At 37.2% G+C, this 21,111-nt stretch overlaps 1 protein-coding gene across 1 annotated transcript; it reads left to right on the forward strand.

Annotated features, from left to right (window-relative positions):
* Window positions 1-4,677: 4,677 nt before the first annotated feature.
* On the forward strand, window positions 4,678-5,296 carry KRTAP27-1 (keratin associated protein 27-1; the record flags this gene model as incomplete). Its single annotated transcript, XM_081235326.1, is given in 3 exon segments — window positions 4,678-5,025; window positions 5,029-5,108; window positions 5,110-5,296. Coding segments are annotated over 3 exon segments (615 nt in total).
* Window positions 5,297-21,111: the final 15,815 nt, after the last annotated feature.

Genomic DNA, 21,111 nt, shown 5'->3' on the forward strand with positions numbered 1-21,111 from the left:
TAACTATGGTTCATTCTTTTTTAAAAATTACTCATCATTAAAGGCTACATAGGCACTGTGTAATCAACTAACTTTTCTTGATTTTTTCTTTTTTTCTTTTTGGCTCTTTGAATCAAAGTCTGATTTAATTGAATTGTCAATGACCAAGGATTATTTCAAGAAGCACAATTATTTAGAAATAGATTCAGAGAAGAAATGTTGTCACACGTAAATCCTTTTATTATCACATTCTAAGAGAATCTATTTATCATTATAAACAGAGAAAGTTGGCAAGAGATTATTTCCATATTCCACATAGGATCATTATTATGGTCATAATGTCATAATTTTGAGTATTCCAGAGCTTAAAATTTTGTGTATTTGCATTACAGTGTCTGAGAAGTGTTACATGGTATTCGACTTATTTTACAAAATGTTATATCTAAAGGAAGTTGGACATTCCCCTCAGCACACTCTTTTGAGGTAGACCAATGTGTTCTTGGCCAGAGAAACATATTTTTTATTTATTCTCGGAGTTATTCTCAAATACAATAGGACTATTAATTTATAGTTGTGGATTTCTACCAGCATGAATGGCATCTAATTGTCTACAAACATCAATCTTTTGTTTGTCCTTTAAAATTTTTCATAAATACTCTTAATAAAGATTATATGGCTTAAATGAAAGTGTGGTTTTCATTCAGTAGATAGGTTTGACAAGATGCCATTTAATGTCCTTTTCAACTCTAAGATATTGAGATTCTGCTAGGAAATCATAGAATGTGGTAACCGGAAAGTACTTTGGAGATCTTCTCATCTAAACTCATTATGTTGTAGGATATCCAGAGAGGCAGAGTGATGTTCAAATTCATGCAGTGAATTAACAGAACCAACAGGGCTAGAAGCCCGGTTTTTTTACTCTTAGTCTAGTATTCCATTGCTGCACACTGTATCTAGGGTTGGAAAAAAGGAATGGATTTAAATTAACTCTAGGTGCTTTGGCATGTTTGTTTGGTGCCATAAAACTAAGGCAAAGAGAGAGGAAATAAATTGTGGAAAAACTTAAGTGAAGCATATTATTGAAGGGTAACTCTAATTTTTGAATTTTTGTTTGCTTTGATACAGCTGAACAAGTGATTAAAGTCCAACATAGCCACATAATCGAATATAAAAACAATATAAACTATTCAACCTGATAGCTACCAAGCTCTTGAGAGATGGAGACAGGTTGTCTAGGCCTTTAATGATAACATTAAACACAATCCAACCATTAAAAGGGTGGAATGTGCAACATTTACAGACACAAACAACATAATCTCAAACACAATAAAGAGACTTTTAAATTTTACCTTATAGTATGATATCAATCCCAGATTGATCCTGCCATAAGAACAACACCTTGGTCTGTATGATGATCCTTAACCTGATCAGAAATAATTGCTACTCATTTATCCCTCAATATGTGGCAGGCTATCTAGTATCTTATATAATATATCATCTCATTTAATCATTAAAACACACTTATGGGGTTGATACTCATAAATTTAATTTTAAAAGTGAAGAAACCAATTCAGAAACTGAAGGTTAGAGTTTATGGTTGTAGATCTCGGCTTAGAATGCTGGCAGTCTGACTGTGAAACCCTTATGTTTAATCACTTCTCCACAGCAAATGCTAATATTCCACCCTCTGGTGGCTAGGAGGTACCACTACAGCTGCAATCATGTATACTTCAAGACCAGGAAATTGTTATTCAACCATTTAGTAGCAAAGTATCCAGTCACCACAAGAAATCAGGTGATTATTTCTACCTATTTCTCAATAATTCTGTGAAATAGACTACATAATTATCATTATTCAAGTGTCTACAAAATTAATACTTAGTTTTTAGTAGGTTGAATGAAAACAATTGCAAGGTGGCCAGCTGTCCTCACCTATGTCGTTCCATTGTAATAAGCTAGGTAACTCCCTCTAAAAATTCAGCACCAGTCAAAATCCAAATTGTATGCTGAAATACCTACTAATTCAATACTCAGTTAAATAGAATGTGCAAGTTAGTGCCTCATCCCAAAGAGAAAAGAACTCATGGAGTGGCTTTATTCACAAATGACAGACCTACTCACAAATGACACTATCTTACATGTGGAGATTTGGAACTGCACAGACATTTACTAATTGACTACACATTGTGAGGTTAATAAGAAGGCTGACTGCTGGAGAAAATTGTGGGAATGTTGGCCTAGAGGATGTCCTGTCTTTGCCCCTCAGAATTTATCAACAGGACTCTGTGCTGACAGTGAAAATTGGTGCCCTTTTTCTTGGTAAAAGCTTTCAAAAACATTCCTATGTGCAATCAAATGTTATTTTAAAATAATTGACTCAGTTTGTGCCATGTTAATAAGAGGCTTCCTTAATGATTTTGTTCTTATTTCACAAAGGGGTAGTTGAAATGTAGACATGGTTATCATTATTTCTTTTTCTTTAAGCTCTGTACCCTTGCCAATTCTTGGGTATGTTCAGGTTTCAGAACTGTATTCCTTCAGACATTAAATTATAATCTGAGTGAATTTTCATTTAGCACCTTCTATTCATTAATTTTTCAAAATATGTTTATGGAGTTCTTATTATGTAACAGCCAGAAATGGTGTTCAGTGTTGGGAATATAATAGAGAAAGATATACATACTTCTTGACTTTATGGAACTCACAGTGTAGTGGCAAAGACATAATGAAGAAACAAGTAAAATGGTTATAAACTGAGATAAGTTTTGTGAAGAAAAAAATGATTCTCTGAGAATGGTATCTTTTTTAAGTGGGATGATGAAGGAAATCACTTCAGTTGAGACACAGCAAATGAGGAAGGGAGCTGTATAAAGAGGGGGAGAAGGCAGTGAAGGAATGAAACAGGCAGCTGCACATGCAAAATACTGAGGAAAGGAAAGTCTTGACATGGTCAAGGAGCTGAGTAGAGACCTGGGAGAATAAAGCGTATTGGGCAGAAGAGAAATGATAAGATTTGGAGTTAGAAAAATAGGCAGCAGCTGGATCTTAAAAGGAGCTGTAGTCCAGGCTAAGGGGAATGGATCTTATTTTTAAGCGCAATGAGAATCCATTTAATGCATTTAAGCAGGAGAGTCATAGCTGCAATAGAAGCCTCTGTGTAATGCTAAATATAAATGTGCAAAGAATTAAATTAGTTGTTGTAGGGTTCATGTGGAACACATACTGGGATCTTTCATCACACAGAGTGGTCATTCAAAATTATAAATAATTTGCATCTATTACAAAGACATTATACACAAGTTGTGTGTACAGCCTGTCAAGCTGAATGTGGACACTCAGAAGTGTCATTTTAAATATATAATATCCCCAGACCATTATACATCAATGAGGTGCTTGTATAAGTGTTGTTCAAAGTTTCTCAATGTTCTTGGTTTGCTTCAGACCCAAGAAAGGCAGACCAGAGTGCTGTGCTAAAAATATACTTCTGTTGTTTCACTGTCAGAAGCTGAGCTAAATAAATCATAGAATGTGTTACAGAAATTGTGTCGGTAAGTTCTGTGCTATGAGTTTGAAACTATGCTAAATGCAGCATGATAATGTGAAAATGTAGGAGCTCATCATTCTGCCGTCAAAAACAAAACACTGAGTAAACAAAAATGAAAAGCATACCTGAAACAGGTTTGTTAGAAAGCAAATTATCAAGAACAGCTATAAGTAAATACATTACTTGGTGTAAAATATAATCATAATAAAGAACGTGTCAGAATCCATTGGTAGTTCAGAGGAATAAGTAATAACATCTAACCAGGAAAATCAGGGAAAAGCTTTATAAAAAGACAACATTTAAATTTCACTTTCAATAAGATGAGAGGAGCAAATTGTCAGACAAAGGGAAAGATGTTTATAGGGCAATGGCCCCATTCAGTACTTTGGGTGAAGAGTAAGAAGGATAATGGGGGTGGGCTCAGTCAAATAAGCCTCTTGGGCTTCCCTGGTGGTGCAGTGGTTGAGATTCCACCTGCCGATGCAGGGGACAGGGGTTCGTGCCCCGGTCTGGGAAGATCCAACGTGCCGTGGAGCCGCTGGGCCTGTGAGCCATGGCCACTGAGCCTGTGCGTCTGGAGCCTGTGCTCCACAACAGGAGAGGCCACAACAGTGAGAGGCCCATGTACCACAAAACAACAACAACAAGAAAAAAAGAAACAGCCTCTTACCTAAAATGTCTTGATCATATTACCAAGTTCTGCCAAGGTGCCATTTCTCAAAACTCCGGTCATGAGTATTAATCAGTATTCAATTGGCCATTTCCACATACATTTCTTATTTTCCATTTACCAGTAAAGAGAGGCATGGTGACTAATGGAAAAAAAATAAAAAATATTAGCTTGGTGACATGTTGGGCCTCATATTCGAGAAGCCCCACCCTGATGAGTCAGCTTTGGGGCTAACATGAAAGCCACTTTGAACATTCAAAATGGACTGGCTTCTTTGTTAGTAAGGCATCATCTTCATATATAACTAAACAAAGTGCTAATGAGATGTTATCCTTCAAATTAGCTTAAGCAATGACGTAGAAAGAGTTGTGAGAAGAAGCCAATACCCAGTTTTTTGAGCATATAACCTCCTCAGTAATGAATTTTATCTTCAAATCAGCATGTTGGATCCTTGGGACCAACTTCAATCAAAGATTTTCACAGTATGACCCAGAGATCCAGCCATTCGCTCAAGAGCTTCTATAATGTCCCAACTCTCTCTGTCATCATACATGAATCGAATGTTATAAACTTTGAAGATGGATGTTTTTTACCTAGCAACTGCCACGGCAGGACCTGCCTCCTGGACAACTTTCAAGAAAACTTCAGGGAAACCACAAGTTACAAAGTACCCAATGGTGAACAGGAATTACACACAGAGGACAGCTGTGTACAAAGTGCCTTCCTCCCCAGGGTTGGCCAAATGAGGTGTTCTAATTCTGGGGCATGTGAAAGGACAGTATGCCAATCAAGAAGTTCCTCAGCTGTGTTGGAGTGTGTTTCTCAGCTTTGCTAGTCAGGAAGTAGCCAGCAAATGGGTTTTGTAGTCCACAGCTGCCAACCTGTGAGCAACATGGCAAAATCTTGTCCACTCAAGACACATGTCTAAGATTTGCCAAACTCTGGACTGTGACTTTAGCCAATGCCAATCTCAGAGCCCTGAATCCAGTTCCTGTAGTCCTCCAGCCTATGTTGCACCAGAGCCACAACTCCTGGAATCATCTTCTAACACTTATGATCCAACTTGCTGTGTTACTGGTGGTTTGCAATTGCCTCGTAAGTGAAGAATGTGTAGGGTAGATTTATTCGAATTTGGATAAATTGATTTCTGAGATACTTAGGAATTTTTATTTCTCTTAACACGAATTATTTTTGCATGTGTTTGAATGAACATGTCCTCGACTGTCTCCAAAGAGAAGAATTTTTACTTTTTTTTTTTTTTTTTTTTTTTGCTTTTTTGGGCATTTCTAGTGGTAAGCTGGGGTAGGAAAGTAGGTTAACTATTTTAAGTCACTAGGACACTATTTGTTATAGGACAATGAGAGTTGCCACCAGGGACTAATATGAATACTTAAAACATCCACATTATACTTTGACTACTGATTATTATCCGTGGAAACACTTAGCATTGAATCTGGCTTATAATATGACATGTTATATTATAATAAATAAAGGTAATGTGCTACTAATATCAGAAATCCATGTAGTGTTGGAGTTTAAAGACACCTTGAAGCCCATTTAGTCTTGTGAATTCTGATGGGTTCAACTCTATCAGAGGTTGCTCACGTAGATAATAGCATCAGAACCACAACCCACACCTGTGTCTCCTCACTGCCCATCACTATTTTATTTGTATTACAGCACTCTTTTAGTTAACTATGACATTGAATCTATTGCTTGACTAGTACAAGATAATTTTGAATTTTACTTCCATAGACTTCATAACCATGGGGCCAGAGATGTTTGAATATGATAAGTTCAAGTTTAGCATGTATTTTTCTTCCTCTTTTCACTATTGAAGTGCTTTTCAGTGCTTTATTCTTTGTATTAAATAAATTCACTTTATGTACATTAAAAACAATTGTCACTATTATTTTTATTCAACACATTTGTGGGGTTTATGTTATAGGGTTTTTTTCCCCCACTGAATGAAAAGTATAAATATTTGGAAGAAAAAAAAGAGAACATGTTCCCTTACCATTGTTTGTATAGTATGGACCAGAATAAAAGAACACATTGGTGGTAGTCACCAGAGGATGGGGAACATGCTCTGAAGATCATGAAACCACGGAGTCTGAATGTGTGAAGACTCATCAATTTTGTTTTGAACAGATTGGCTGTTGGGAAACTATGGATGTGCTCTTAAATAGAGTTCTGATTTTCAGGGCAACATAAATTAGTGGCTAAGAGCATGGACTCTGAAATCAGATTTCCTTCGTCTGATCTTAGATGCATTGGTGAAGCCTGTTTGAATCCCAGCTGTGGGACTATGTGCAAGTTTTTAAACCACTCTCCGTTTCCTCAATTTCAAAATTGTGATGATAATGGTAGGACAACTGTGAGATCCAATAAGTTAATCATTTGAAAGTGCTTAGCACATGACCTTGTCTATAAGAAATGCTAAGATTTAGCAACATGATTATCGAGCTCAGAGACTTGATATGAAGGGTGGAGGCAGGGATGTGTAGATAAACCCAGAAACCTACAGTATATTAAGAAAGCTATTCATCCAAAAAATGAGAGATTAAGCTGTTTTGTATCTGGAAAGACACAAGCAGCACCTTATACTAAGGAAAACATTTCAAAACCACATGCCATGCTTTGCTGAAGTGGGCTGGCAAGTATCTCTGAATCTATGACAAAGTTAGTGTTGATTAACGTGCCAGCTCTGTGAATAGGTTAGGTAGAGGTCACCCCAAAAAGGAAGATTTAAACCTAAAATCCATAAACCACCACTTACACAGGTGTTTCTGTAGAGGGATGGAGCTGAGAGGTAGTTGAGGCAGGTCTGAAAGAGGTTGAATGAACACTGTTTATCCCATCAATAGCAACAGAGCATATGGCAGTCACAACATCAGAGTATCCATGCAGCAAGAAACACTGACATAAATCTTCTGGCCATAGCAGCAATGGCAACAACACAGCATTGGCAATGGTAAGGAGACTTCATCTGCATGGCAGCTTCTCAGGATTCCAGTCACAGCCAATCATGCAGACATACATGAACCTCATTCACAGTGCAGACATTACCAATGTAACTCAAATAGGGAAGAGTTCCACTCCTCTGAGCCAGTCATTCTTTCCAGGCTTAGCATGATCACTCACCTAAGGAGAAGTTAGCTGAAGAAGAAACCAGTATCTAATCTAACCCTACATGGAACACACTGGAACTCTTTACAGAGAGAAATTTTGTGGACTCAGGGGCTAAAGACACTTGGTTTTGGAATGAAGACTGGTTTGGGGATGTGAAGAAATGTTTAGTAGACAATTTAGTGTAGTGGGAAGAGAATTGGTCTTGGATTACGACTAAGCCTTGTTTAAATACAAATTCTGCCATTTCCTAGCTATATGCCCTGGGACAAGTTAACATTTTTAAGACTCAGTTCCTTAATTGGAAAATGGAGATAATGCCTAATTCATTAGAAGATTGTCACAACTAAATGATATCATGCCCACCGAATGCTTGCTACAATGTCTGTGTCAAAAATATGTAAGATATCATTTGGTACTTTATATGATATTTGCTTCTTGGACCTAAGCCTCATTCTCATGATTTCTCTATACTGAATTTAAATTTTAGGACAGAGACTAAGAAAATCTTTTCATTATATGTGCAAAGGACATAAGTAGTATGGAGCATGACCCAGATAATCTGTGTAGCATTCTCAAAAACCGTAGAAATGATTCACTGGGTACATGCTACAGAATATTCTTCATAGATCAAGGAATTTCTTCTTGACTGAACAGAAAGGCTTCGGTAGGATTTGTGTATTGACATTGCTTACCTTAGGTTCTTCAAAACGTAGATAGCTTAACAACATGCTTTTTTCCTAGAAGCCAAGTATAGTGAATTTAAAGAACATTTCCTTGTCTATTCAGTACTGTGCCAAGAACTATAATATACCTCTTATTAATTTGATTCTAATTATTTAACAATCACTGTGTACATATGCTTCATCATTTTAAACTCAAGCCACCCAGTTGGATAAGTACTATTTTTTAGTTTCCATTTTTTTTTCAGTGAAGATGAAGACACAGATAAATTAAATATGTTGTCCAAGATAATACAGATAGCAAATGTATAGCCAGGATTTTAATCCTGTGAGTTGGACTTCAGAGTTTGAACTATAAGTTTTGACTACCTGATTATATTAGATTTTTTTTTTGTCACTAGACTAGCTGAAACATGGGTAAAAATCTCTTTGTCATATGGAAGGTCTGCATACAGAATTTGATTGAAAATTTTTGGTCTGGTATATTACATTGTTGTGAGTCTATAGAGGCTACAGTCAGAGAACTAAGTATAGTTGATTGGACGGTTCATTTGTAACTCAGGAATAAATTCAAGAAAGGAATTATGCATATTTCGTTGGAGTCTGTAAAATGTTATAGATTTTCAACATCTTAGGAAAGAGCATGAACTTTAAATCATATGAAACTGACATAACCTAGGTGTCAAGGAAGGTGTTTGGATGCTACAGAGTCAGATTTTTCTAAAACATGAGATCGATGGTCTGAATGTTGTTAGCAATTCTGTTTTTCATATCCATTAGTCCTTAGCTGTTTTTATTTTGTTTGTTTTTGTTTTTTTAAAGTTAATTAATTAATTTTTGGCTGTGTTGGGTGTTCATTTCTTTGCGAGGGCTTTCTCTAGTTGCGGCAAGTGGGGCCCACTCTTCATCGCGGTGCGCGGACCTCTCACTGTCGTGGCCTCTCTTGTTGCGGAGCACAGGCTCCAGACGCACAGGCTCAGTAGCTGTGGCTCATGGGCCTAGTTGCTCCACGGCATGTGGGATCTTCACAGACCAGGGCTCGAACCCGTGTCCTCTGCATTGGCAGGCAGATTCTCAACCACTGAGCCACCAGGGAAGCCCCGTTACCTGTTTTTAGTTAAATAATTATCCTTTTGAAAATGTTGAGCTTGTCATAGACACTAATGGGATAAGAGAGAGTATTTTGTTCTATGTTGCATCAGAGTCACTGACACCTTTCCTGCAGCCAGAATAGTCTTCTCTAGTTCTGTTTCCCATTTCTACCTTCAGAGAATTCCTATTACATCCTCAGTTAGAAATTCTTTCATGTCAGGAACTGTTCCATATTCTTGCCCTAGGACCCAAACAGAAAGAATGATAATTGATAGGAAAAAAAAAAAAAAAGCTAAGAAAAGAACAACCAACCAACACAAAGCAAAAGCATTATACTTCTTTGGACAATTGATAAAGCATCACTACTAGTTATATCAAGTGATGGCTTTGATAAGCAATAAAATATACCATAAGCAGATAGGTACAAATAGACTAAACACTTAAAAGTTAACTTTTGAATTAAAAAATACCTTTTTGTGGTTGTGTAGTACTAAGCCATTTGCCTGACTTTTACATAACTGTCTCTGGCTTTATGAAAACAAATTCATTAATGACATTCAAAGAGAGTTATTCCTTGGAGGCAAGAGGCAAAACCAATGTGGTTGCATCCAGACACAAGAACCAAGAAATCTCAAAGGTAAATACTGAAAATGGTCCATTACTATTCCTCCATCTCTCAATATGGTACTGCTTCAAGTCCAGGGCCAGTGCCCGGGCAGGAGTTCAGTAACTACTAATTGTCAAAGATAATGAGAAAAGAAGACTGAAGGTTCAATAAAAAGCTAAGAATAACACCTCCTGTAGCAGTTCACTGCCTTGTCAGTATTGCTTCATGGACTGTAGCATGCTGTTTATTTAAATTGAATGTGCAGATTGTAACACTTGGATTTAAAAGCTCTCTTCCACCATAAATCCTGTCAACCTTTACAGTAGGGTTATTAAGTGTTGTTTTTGTTTCCCCTTGGAATGAGCTACATTCACTCTGACACTCTCTATGTTAGGAAACCAATGTAACAATGCATGTTGAGATCCTCAAGAGCAAAGTGTCTTCCTCTGGACTTCATATTTTATTAAATGAAGCTGCAGGAGAAAGTGAAAGAAACATTTAAAATTTTAGCTATATTGATACTCACAAGTGCTCTACTGTATTTATTTAATGATTGGATTTACAGTAAATCATAGTAAAACTTTGTAATGGTCACAGGTGTACTTACCATATTAAAATTAGAATATTCATTACTACTGAGTGAAATATTTTTCAGAACTCTTTCTCAGGAAACAGAAACAGAGGTCAGTGTAGTTCTTTCATTTTTCAAGTCTATATTTGTTCAGCAGATTGTTTACAGTGGGCCTGCTCCCATTTCCTGTCTCCCAGATGCTGCAGCTGATGGTGGCTTGGTCCCCGGGAGTCTGGTTTAATTTCCTGCAGTAAATGACTATGGTGATCAAAGCATTGATCTTGAGATGGTACTGGAAGGTCTTCTAAAGTAAGGTTAGCTCTCTGGGGCTCTCAGGCTACGAACAGAATGCTAGGCAATCCAAAAAAAATATGCTACACTCTGACCCCCGAGCCACTCTGGAGGACAAATACCATCTGAAGCTGTGTTCTGCTCTGAAACATGTCCAATCAGGGTTGTGTCTCCCATACCTCCATCACGTAGCTGAGTGAAATGCTGACGTCCCTGAGTATTTGTTGTAAAGGCCAATTGCCCAGTTGTACATGAATTCTTCTTATGGTCCCTCATTGCTATCACAGTTACATTTTCATAGAATCACAATTATTTCTAAACATTTAAGAGATGTTTACTGAACTTCACTTATACAGTTAGTAAATATTCTTGCCGAGGTTATGTGATTTACTTAAGCAGCATCAGGGCTAGAACTCAGGCCTAGTGACTCTCATTCTGGTGCTCCACTGGCCATAATCCAAAGTATCCCTTGTGAGAAATTTATTAAAAATATTTAAATGTACTAAGCACAATAATTTTAATGACCCATATATGTACATTAAAGGCCACACATAACACATAAAAACCTTTACTGGATCATAAATGTGGCCTATCTTAAATTAATATCACAGATGTAATAAACATTAATCTATCCTCAGATTTTCAAGTATCTTTTAATGAAGGTTGGAATATTGTTTTTCTAAATGCATGGTTGCTGAATGGTAGATAAGACCATAATTTTTTATTTTTGAGACTCAGTGGGTACTTTTCTATGGTTGTAATTTGTCATATTTCCTGACTTCTAAATAACTGAGTTATGTTTATCAACATTTTTGAAACTGGGAGTCAGAATAAAGCCTGCACTGGATGCCAATTCTCATCACTTAAAAACTTCTAGAAGTCACAGCACAAGAGGGAAATAGCACTATGAGTAGGTAATTTGCTTAGAATCCACACAAAAGTCATCTTGTCTTTCAATAATTGCTTAGCTAAAAACTACAGCTGTCATTCCCCCAGAGGTTATTACCATGTTTCCTTGTCCCCTCTAGTAACACTTCCTCCATGTGATCCTCAGAGGTGTTAAAGCTGAATCTGGCCTCTGTACCCTGACATGGAATTAAATCTCAGAGACAGAGTTTTGGGTGAAGTAGGAAAGAATAACTTTATTTCTTTGCCAGGCAAAGGGGACCACAGCAAGCTAATGCCCTCAAAACTGTGTGTCCCAACCTGGGGGGAGGGGTAGTGAGATGTTTTATAGTAATAGTTCAAAGAGGATGTGATCAGCTCATGTACAAGCTTCTGACTTGTTGGTAGTGAGGTAAGTGGGGTCAGCATCATCAACCTTCTTATTCCAACCAGTCTGGGGTCAACATGCTTGTGGGCAGCATACTATCCTTTAATGTTATTTTCTCCCACCTGGTGGTGGTTTTAGTATCTACAAAACAGCTCAAAGATATTGAGATGCATATCCCTTGATGGTGCAGCAGGACCCTGCCCCAAGTCTGCACTACTGTTTCTTTTGGCTGCCCGTCCCTTGTCTCCACATTCCTTCCCTTCCCTAATTAGCAACATTTTGAATCTGCTGGCTGGAACTCAGGGAAGGTCATGGAGGCTGAATAAAGCCTATTTCCTGTAATCAAGTAATGGGGGACACAGAAAGGCTTTTGTGCCCAGGAACCCCACAGGGCCCTGCTCAGTATCAGTGTCCTCTGCTTAGCAAGTGGCAGTTATGGCAGAACCCAGCTCCTGAAGGACTGCCAAGAAACTGGAAGGGATCCACCAACTGCCAACCAGCATGCCTGCACACAGCTCCTGTGAAACCATGTCCTACACCTTTCTGCTGATGGTATGTTCAGAGTCTGCCATACAGTCATCACCTGCCTTTATCTTCTGAGGTCTTTACTCCCTACTATCCAGCAACCTGCACTCAAAACTTTGGGCTACACGGACAGTAAAAGGCTACATACAAGGTCTCGTGGCTATTAACCTTGGGCTGTTACTTATGGCTCATCCATGACTGAAGTACAGCAGTGCTGACCCCTAGTGGAGTGCTTTAGCTTGTTAACAAATAAGTTACATTATTCAACAACTTTTGCCCCTGAGTTCCATATCTTACACTTGGAGGTGTTTTGAGTAATCCCTCATAGTTACCAGTTCCTAAACAAAGTACCTAAAGAGTACTACTTAGCCTAGTTGAGAGAGGTGGGCTCTCTTTTATTTTTTTATTTTATTAATTTATTTTTTTTGTGGTATGCAGGTCTCTCACTGTTGTGGCCTCTCCCGTTGTGGACCACAGGCTCCGGACGCTCAGGCTCAGCGACCATGGCTCACGGGCCTAGCCGCTCCATGGCATGTGGGAACTTCCCAGACTGGGGCACAAACCCGTGTCCCCTGCATTGGCAGGCGGACTCTCAATCACTGCGCCACCAGGGAAGCCCGGTGGGCTCTCTTTTAAAAGACATGTTATATGACTACATTGTTCTAAAGAAAAATTTTCTATACCCAACTATTGCTTTACTATTGACTGTTTATTAACTAAACCATGATTTACCGTTGTTCCTTTAACTTGTCAGATTTTTTTTTTTTTTTTTTTTTTTTTTTGCGGTATGTGGACCTCTCACTCTTGTGACCTCTCCCGTTGTGGAGCAGAGGCTCCGGATGCTCAGGCTCAGCGGCCATTGCTCACGGGCCTAGCCGCTCCGTGGCATGTGGGATCTTCCTGGACCAGGGCACGAACCCATGTCCCCTGCATCGGCAGGCGGACTCTCAACCACTGTGTCACTGGGGAAGCCCAGTTTGTCAGTTTTTTTAATGTCCTTTAAGTTTTTAATATGTTTTCAATATGGCATCAAGTTGCTTACTTCATCTTCTGATAACTTTGATTGATTTCCACTAGTTACTGCTGCATAAATTTGTCATCATTATTTCCATATTATTATGATTATTGTATTTCTATTAAAAATTTATGTCTTAATAAATGATTGCTAAAACAGAGTTAGTTAGGACATTGCAGTGCCACAGTTTCAGCTAGAAAGGAGAAACTGGTCAGAAAGGGCAATAAGAACCATAAAATGTCCAAGATTTTACCCTATTTGCAAGCTAACAAGATAGCCTGTCACAGCTACATGGATGCTGGCAGAAGACATGCAACACCTGGAACAGAGAAAAATACTTTATTATTCGTGGCAATAGCAGAGCCAGAGTGTTAGCCTTTGCAGCAATTTCCTGAGCCTCAATTCACAAAGGCCTGTAGTAAGATGGCCACATGATACCTGTATATGTAGTGAGTTGTTTTATAGGAGAGGAATCTTGAGCTCAGGAAGCCTGAATCATGGACATGAGAATGGACAATAAGCATGCCTGTCACTTGCCCCAGAGAGAAATACTACTTCTATTTTCCAAGGCTGTTTGCTATACAAATGTTCTTGCAAAGATAATTCAGAACAGAGGGAACCAGTGACTGCTCTAAAGACCAGCAGAAATGCAAGAGACCTATGGGGACGTTTTCCCCACAATATCCAACACGTCTCTACACTGCACTGCTTCTGTTGCTGAAGTATTAGCTTCCCTGTGCACTGAGGCCGAACGGAAATACGGAGACAGGGATTTTGGAGGAAGAGAGAGATGGCTTCATTTTTCTGCCAGGCAGAAGGGAAGACACAGCAGGCTAGTGCCTCAAGAGCTATGTCTCTCCCTCCTTGGGAATCAGGGAAGATTTTATATGTGGGGCTTGCTGTCTGGGGTACATGATAAGGATCAAAGTAGTGAACATCTTGCATTCTTCCTTTCCTTTGCATTATTTCAAAACAGTTATAGCTAGCATCAGGGGGCCTGGAAAATTGGTGTCCGGCAGTCTGGTAATTGCGTCTGTTTGCCTCTGGTTTATCGGCCGGTGAGCTTGTTTCTGACATGCAAAAACTATAAGGGGTGATTTGTTACAAGGGACGTATAGAATGTAAGTGCAGGGATATAATAATGTTAGGAAGTGAGAGGCACAGGATGTAAGTCACACAGAGTTAGGGGTGATAGGTGCCAAATGTAAATTACATAGTGTCAGGGAGTGAGGTTAGCTTTGTAAGTACAAATCTAGTTACTACAAATTAGTGACAGTTAAAATAAAACAAGGAGTGATTAACACTTTCAGGCCAGATTATGTTTCTTCTCTAGCCTGTTCACTCTCCCCTTTATTTTCCTTGTTCTCAGGGAAGGGAAAACTTCAGTTCTATTTTTGCTGCAACACTTCTCATGAATTTTCCTGTGAGTATGTCATTCCACTGGCTACTCTGATTAATCTGACCAACAGAGGCTACAAGCAAATCTATTCAATATGTCTTCCTCTGTATTTCAGTAAAGTTACTATTAATAGGTCCCCAAGCAGCATGAAATGGGTAGAGATTCCCTTTGACAAAGATTCTAATCAGCATAATCATCAGTCATGGGATCTTGTAGCTGAAAGAAGTCCCAAACCTACTAGCACTTCTATACATACAGTTCTTCACAATCAAGGGGAATCTCCTTTGGAATTGACAGAATGGGGAAGTATAGGCCTATAACACTTTAAACAACAAAAGTACATTGAATGGACCCAAAAGGCCTCACCTACAAGGTCACATTATCTTCTCTTTCTTTCAGTTTCTTCATTTCTTTAATTTTTTGCATGAAGATTAAAACCTTAAGTCAGTTCATTCATGCCCAAATCTAATGTTGAAATGTTAGGTATTGGATGATTATTATGAAAGGCACTGTTTTATTTATCATAAAATTAGGTCTTCCATACTCTTAGTGATGTTTCATATCATTATCAAGGAACTTACTGATTTAGGACTTTTTTTAAGGTAAAGGACCATTTGCTACATAATCCAATCCACAAGTATTTTAGATAGGAAGGAGTCCTCCATTATTATTTTTTTTTTTCCCCTGGAATAGACCTGAATTTCTCTGGAGAAGAACTCCTGGTGATATAAGGTAGATGAGAATGGAACATATCTCCTTTTCCTACTTCCAACATGAAAAAAATATATAAATATATATATGGTTACTATTTATGGTAGCCAATTCTCAGGTTTTTAGAGTATTTCATCACAGATTAACTTACCTGATTATAAAATAAGACCATCTCTAGAGGTATTAGTCAAGGAAAGATGTGAGAGCTTTTAAAATATTATGAGAAAACTTCTAGGAAAATAAAAAAACCTCTTCAGCTTGGGGAAAAAGAAAGCAAGAAACTATTCTATCAGAACTGGGAAATAGCCTGTTATAAAGACCAGGATAAAGACCTGAATCAATTAAGTGTCAGTTTTTTAACTGAAGAAGAGTGATTCTCTATATTTTATGAAGTGTTATAAAATAATGCTTCAGAGGAAAAAAGGTTTTAGGGAACTCAGAGTCTTCATTTGTCCCTGCTGTTCTCTCTGGCAGGATAAAGGTTTGCTAGAACCAAACTCCCAGAAAGCAGCTATTGATTTTAGTGGGACTGCTGAGCTGCTGACAAGTCATAGCATTGCTATTTTGATCTCATGCTCTATTAAAAACAAACAAACAAAAAACAACTAGAAAACCTTTACACTCTAAAATGATAATTTTTTCTTATAAAATCATTTTCTGGAGTTCCTATGTACCTAGAGAGTCTGGGGTAAAAAGTAGCCAGGAGAGGTGCTTATGCTATGAAAGGAAATAACTGAACAAGGGTCTTCTGTGACCAGGAGGTGAACTGAATACCCCTGGCTCTAAAGTGCATTATATGGGAAAAATCCAAGACAAGCACTATAAGAGACCTATGCCTCTTTCTTTCTAGGAGGTTTAGAGTAAGTCCTTGCTTTCACTGTGAAAAGCTCTCAAAGAACCAAAAACAATGATTAGTTCTAATTTATAAAACTAATGGCCAAAAGGTCGAAGATATACGTCGACATCCAATGAACAGATTAGGAAACATCAGAAAATATGACTTAAGACAGACTCTGCCAGTCCCTGATAAATTTTCCTTCACAGCCTTTGACCATCACATACATTGAACTACATGCAAGTCTTCAATTTGATATAAACATATAATGGAAAAGAATCTAAAGAAGAATATATATATATATATATATATAACTGAATAATTTTTCTGTACACCAGAACCTAACACATTGTAAATCAACTATACTTCAATAAAAAAAGAAATATTTGAGATAAAGTAAGAGATGATAAAATGCACTAATTGAATAGAGAAAAAAATTGACTAAAGCATTTTTATTCATTTCTAAAATAAATGTTTACAAAAAACAGTGAGCATGTGGGGCATTTTTAGCAATACAAGCATAAATAAGGCTATAATGTCTTTAATGTAATTATTACTGAGAAGCAAAAATAAGATGTAGGGCTTCCCTGGTGGCGCAGTGGTTGAGAGTCCGCCTGCCGATGCAGGGGACGCGGGTTCGTGCCCCGGTCCGGGAGGATCCCACATGCCGTGGAGCGGCATGGCCCGTGGGCCATGGCCGCTGAGCCTGTGCATCCAGAGCCTGCTCTCCACAACGGGAGAGGCCACAATGGTGAGAGGCCCGCGTACCGCAAAAAAAAAAATTAAATTAAATTAAAAAATAATAAGATGTATACTGAATAAAATATAAGGTACAAAATGATTAGTATAATAGGAGATAGGTAATGTAGAAATGAGTTCAAAGGGAAAAGAAATTACTTCTGCTTGGGCAGAAGTGAAAGTGTTCTGGTAGTTGTTATGTTTGACTTGACCGTAAAGAATAAGTAGGATATGGATAATGAGAGGATAGAAAAGCATCTAAGAAGCAAAGAGGTAACCAGCAATGTTAGTGAGTCATTCATTTTCAGTAAATACTGAGAATGGCAAATAGGGTCATCCAAAAAAAAAAAAAAAAAAACCTGAGGGACTTATGACTAGCAATGTATGTTTTTTGGACCTATATTATGAATAGCTTTGAATGACAATTTAGGGATCTTTGAATTTTTTTGGGGGGGCGGCAATAGAGAAGTGTTCAAGATAAGTGCAACCAAGGAAGAGACATTACCTGAGCTAAACTTCACTATTAATCTCATCTTTGGCAATATGATAGAGATAGAAGTATTAATGAGGATAATTTTATAAGTTTAAGCCCATGTGACTAAGAGAATATGGTACTATAAGCAGATATAGATTTCATGGGAGGAGGAATCAACTTGGGAGAAAGCACTGTGTACATTGTGTGCATATAAATATTTAATTTGAAGTATAAGGTGTCCCAGTGGAAGGATCTAGAAGACAATTGCAAATGCAGGTACAGATATCGGGAAAGAGAGCAAGCCTATAATTATTAATTCAGAGGAATTCATGAAGAGCTATTAATCGTATGCTTAAGATTAATGAATGCAGATTGATAAGAATGCAGAAGAAGAGGCTTAAGAAGGATCATATTCTGGGGAATAGAAGGAGAAAAGGGAAGTAGATAAAGACAAAACAGGTATTCTATGGAACAGAAATAGAACCTTGAGATTAGAGCATTGCTGAAATAGAAGGAGAACAATGTTTCAAAGTAGAAAGTATGGACAGCAATGTCAAATGTGCCATGGAGTTCAGAACAAGGGCCAAGATAGCCGTTGGGTAGAGAATTAATCATTGGTGATCTTTAAGATAACAGGTTGAAATGTTGGTGAGGATAGAAATTAGATTTCAAAAAAAAATAATAATGAGTGGACAAACATAGGCAAAAAAGTCTTTAAGACACGAGGTTGTATTTCTTAGATACAACATCAAAAATACAATCTATAAATTAAAAATTAATAAATTGAACTTCATCAAAATTAAAAATAACTGCTCTTCAAAAAGCCAGTATTACAGGAATAAAAAGACAAGCCACAGACTGTTAGGGAATATTTTTAAATCATATATCTAATAAAGGAGTTCTATTTAAAATATTTAAAGAACGCTCCAAACTCAACAATAAGAAAGCAAACAACCCAATAGAAAAATGTACAAAACATAGAGCAGTTTCTTTATTAAAGAAGATATAAAATAAGCAATGATGGAAAATGGAAAATAAGCAATGCCTATGCTCAGAATCATCAGTCACTAGCAAGTTAAAACCACAATGAAATACTACTATATACAGTTAATAGAATGACTAAAATTTTTAAAACTGTAACTATACCAAATGTTGGAAAAAAACCTGAAACAACTTGAACTCTTATACACTGCTGGTGGGAATATAAAATGATGCAGTCACTTTGGAAAACAGTCTGTTCCTTAAAAGTTAAACATTGACACATCCTATGATCACGTCATTCCACTCAAAGTGTCTGCCCAAGAGAATTGAATGCATGTGTCCATTCAAAAACTTGTATACAAATGTTCATAGCATATTTGTGGTTGTAGTTTCCAAAAACTGCACACAACCCAATTGTTCATCAACTTATGAGTAGATAAACATATTATATTATATCCATATCATGGAACACTGAACAGCAATTCAAGGAAAAACTATACCATTTGGATGAATCTCAAAATAAGTATACTTAGTGAAAGAAAGAGAAAAAGAATTATGCTCTACAATTTCATTTCATTTAATAAAATGTTAGAAAATAGAAACTAACACAAAATGGCAGAAGGAAGATTAATTGTTGCCTGGGGATGGGGTAAGGGTGGAGTGAGGTGGAGAAGGCTGGAGGGGAAGGACTACATGGGGCATAAGGAGATTTTTTGGGAGTGATGAATATGATTATTATCTTGATTTGGGTTTAAACAAATGTCAAAACTTAACAAACTGTACTCTTTAAATATGCTCAGCTTATTGTATGTCAATTATACCTCAATAAAGCTGATAAAATATATTGGCACAGAGAGGAATCTGAAACATTTGAATAGGGATGCTGTGAAGATTAAATCAGTTAATACATGTAAAACATGTAAAACCATGTCTGGTATGTAATAAGGACTCAGTAAATAGTAACTAATAATGTGAAAGGGACACAATACAAGGATTAAATATGAATTGTGGGAAGGGTACCTCCACCTACACTGTCTTTAATACAGGAATGAAAAGATTCAAATGATTTTCTAACATCATGGAAGGAAAGTTCTTGTGTATGAATAAAGTAGGAATGAGTGTAGCCAATTTTGTTGAAATCATGCATAAGCCATGGTTTCCATACTCAAGAATATTATAGTAAAAATTCAGTTGAAAGTAGATTACAGCCTGACAACTTTATCAGTTACCACAAACTCTACATTACTTACTTCTTTCAATTGAGTATAATTTTGTGATTTTACACATGGCATCCAACAGGGGGTGCTAAAATTAGAATGCTTCATTATGTTGCAGATTGCAATATACTGACTTCAGATAATTAACTGGTTGTCTTCTCTAAACCAAGCTAAGATGAATACTAATCAGAATATTAGGATGGGCAGGAGAAAAAAAGCTTGACAGAAGGGTCTTCAGTACACTTGAATCTCTTTCTGTCTTCGTGTTCTTTTATATTCCTTGAAAGTTGACTTTCCCTGGTGAAAATGGATAGATGGTGATAAAAGTATGTAAAAGAGATTCTTGACTAAGTAATGGTCAATTTTTATTTGATAAAGAAAACCTAAGTTATATTTTGTGAATGCTATATTTATTAAGGATCAACTAAGTTTCTCCACATACATTGAGAATAATGATCACGCCTACTTGAACGGGATCTAGGGAGGATTAAATCAGTTAATACATGTAAAGCACTTAGAACAATGTCTGGTATATAATAAGGACTCAGTAAATAATAGCTAATAAGTGTTCTGTCATATATTCAGAAAATATGTCATGTAAAAAGAATGTTTTTCTTGCAATGCAAAGAAAGGTGTGTGTGTGTATGTGTGTGTGTGTGTTTTCACACATACACACACACACACACACACCTTTCTTTGCATTGCAAGAAACAGTGGGTTTTCCCTCTTTCCAATCTGTGCTGCAATTTAATCATAGCTCTCTTCTTGAAATCAGTTACTGGATCACTGTGCCTGTAGGACAAAATCTTAACTACTTTCTTGATGATTGAATTAGATTTAGCATGTGAATCTAAGTTTACTTACTACAACTTGCCTGTAAGAACCCTCCACTGAAAACACAGTCAACATTTTTTTTCTGTCTTTATACCTTTTGCCACAGCCTGAATTGTCTTCATATTCTCCTAAACACCTGCCATTCCCTCCCATCCCTCAAAATTAATATCAAAAGCCAACTTTAGGTAAAGCCCGTGAACAACGTTTGCCCTTCTCCATATACCATTTATAGAACTTATTAAACAGTGACATGGATTGTGTATCCATCTTATCACATCTACAAGATTGGATGTGTCTGGAAGCAGAAATCAATAGTATCTTGGTATCATTGTCAACGTTTATCATGTTTTGCACATACAAAATGTTCAATAAATATTTGTTGAATGAATGAGTGAATACAAGGGAGTCATTTATTGGCATAAGTTTATTGTTGCAATGCTCTGAGGATTTTTTGTGTTCAGGAAAAAGGGAAAATCAGTGTTGTTTTTTCTAGAGCAGGAGAGGTAAGGACCCCTAGTTCATTGAAGAAAAAACAACAAAGT

This window comes from Mesoplodon bidens (genome assembly GCF_964165515.1).
Source record: "Mesoplodon bidens genome assembly, chromosome: 5".
In the NCBI taxonomy this organism is placed as follows: domain Eukaryota; kingdom Metazoa; phylum Chordata; class Mammalia; order Artiodactyla; family Ziphiidae; genus Mesoplodon; species Mesoplodon bidens.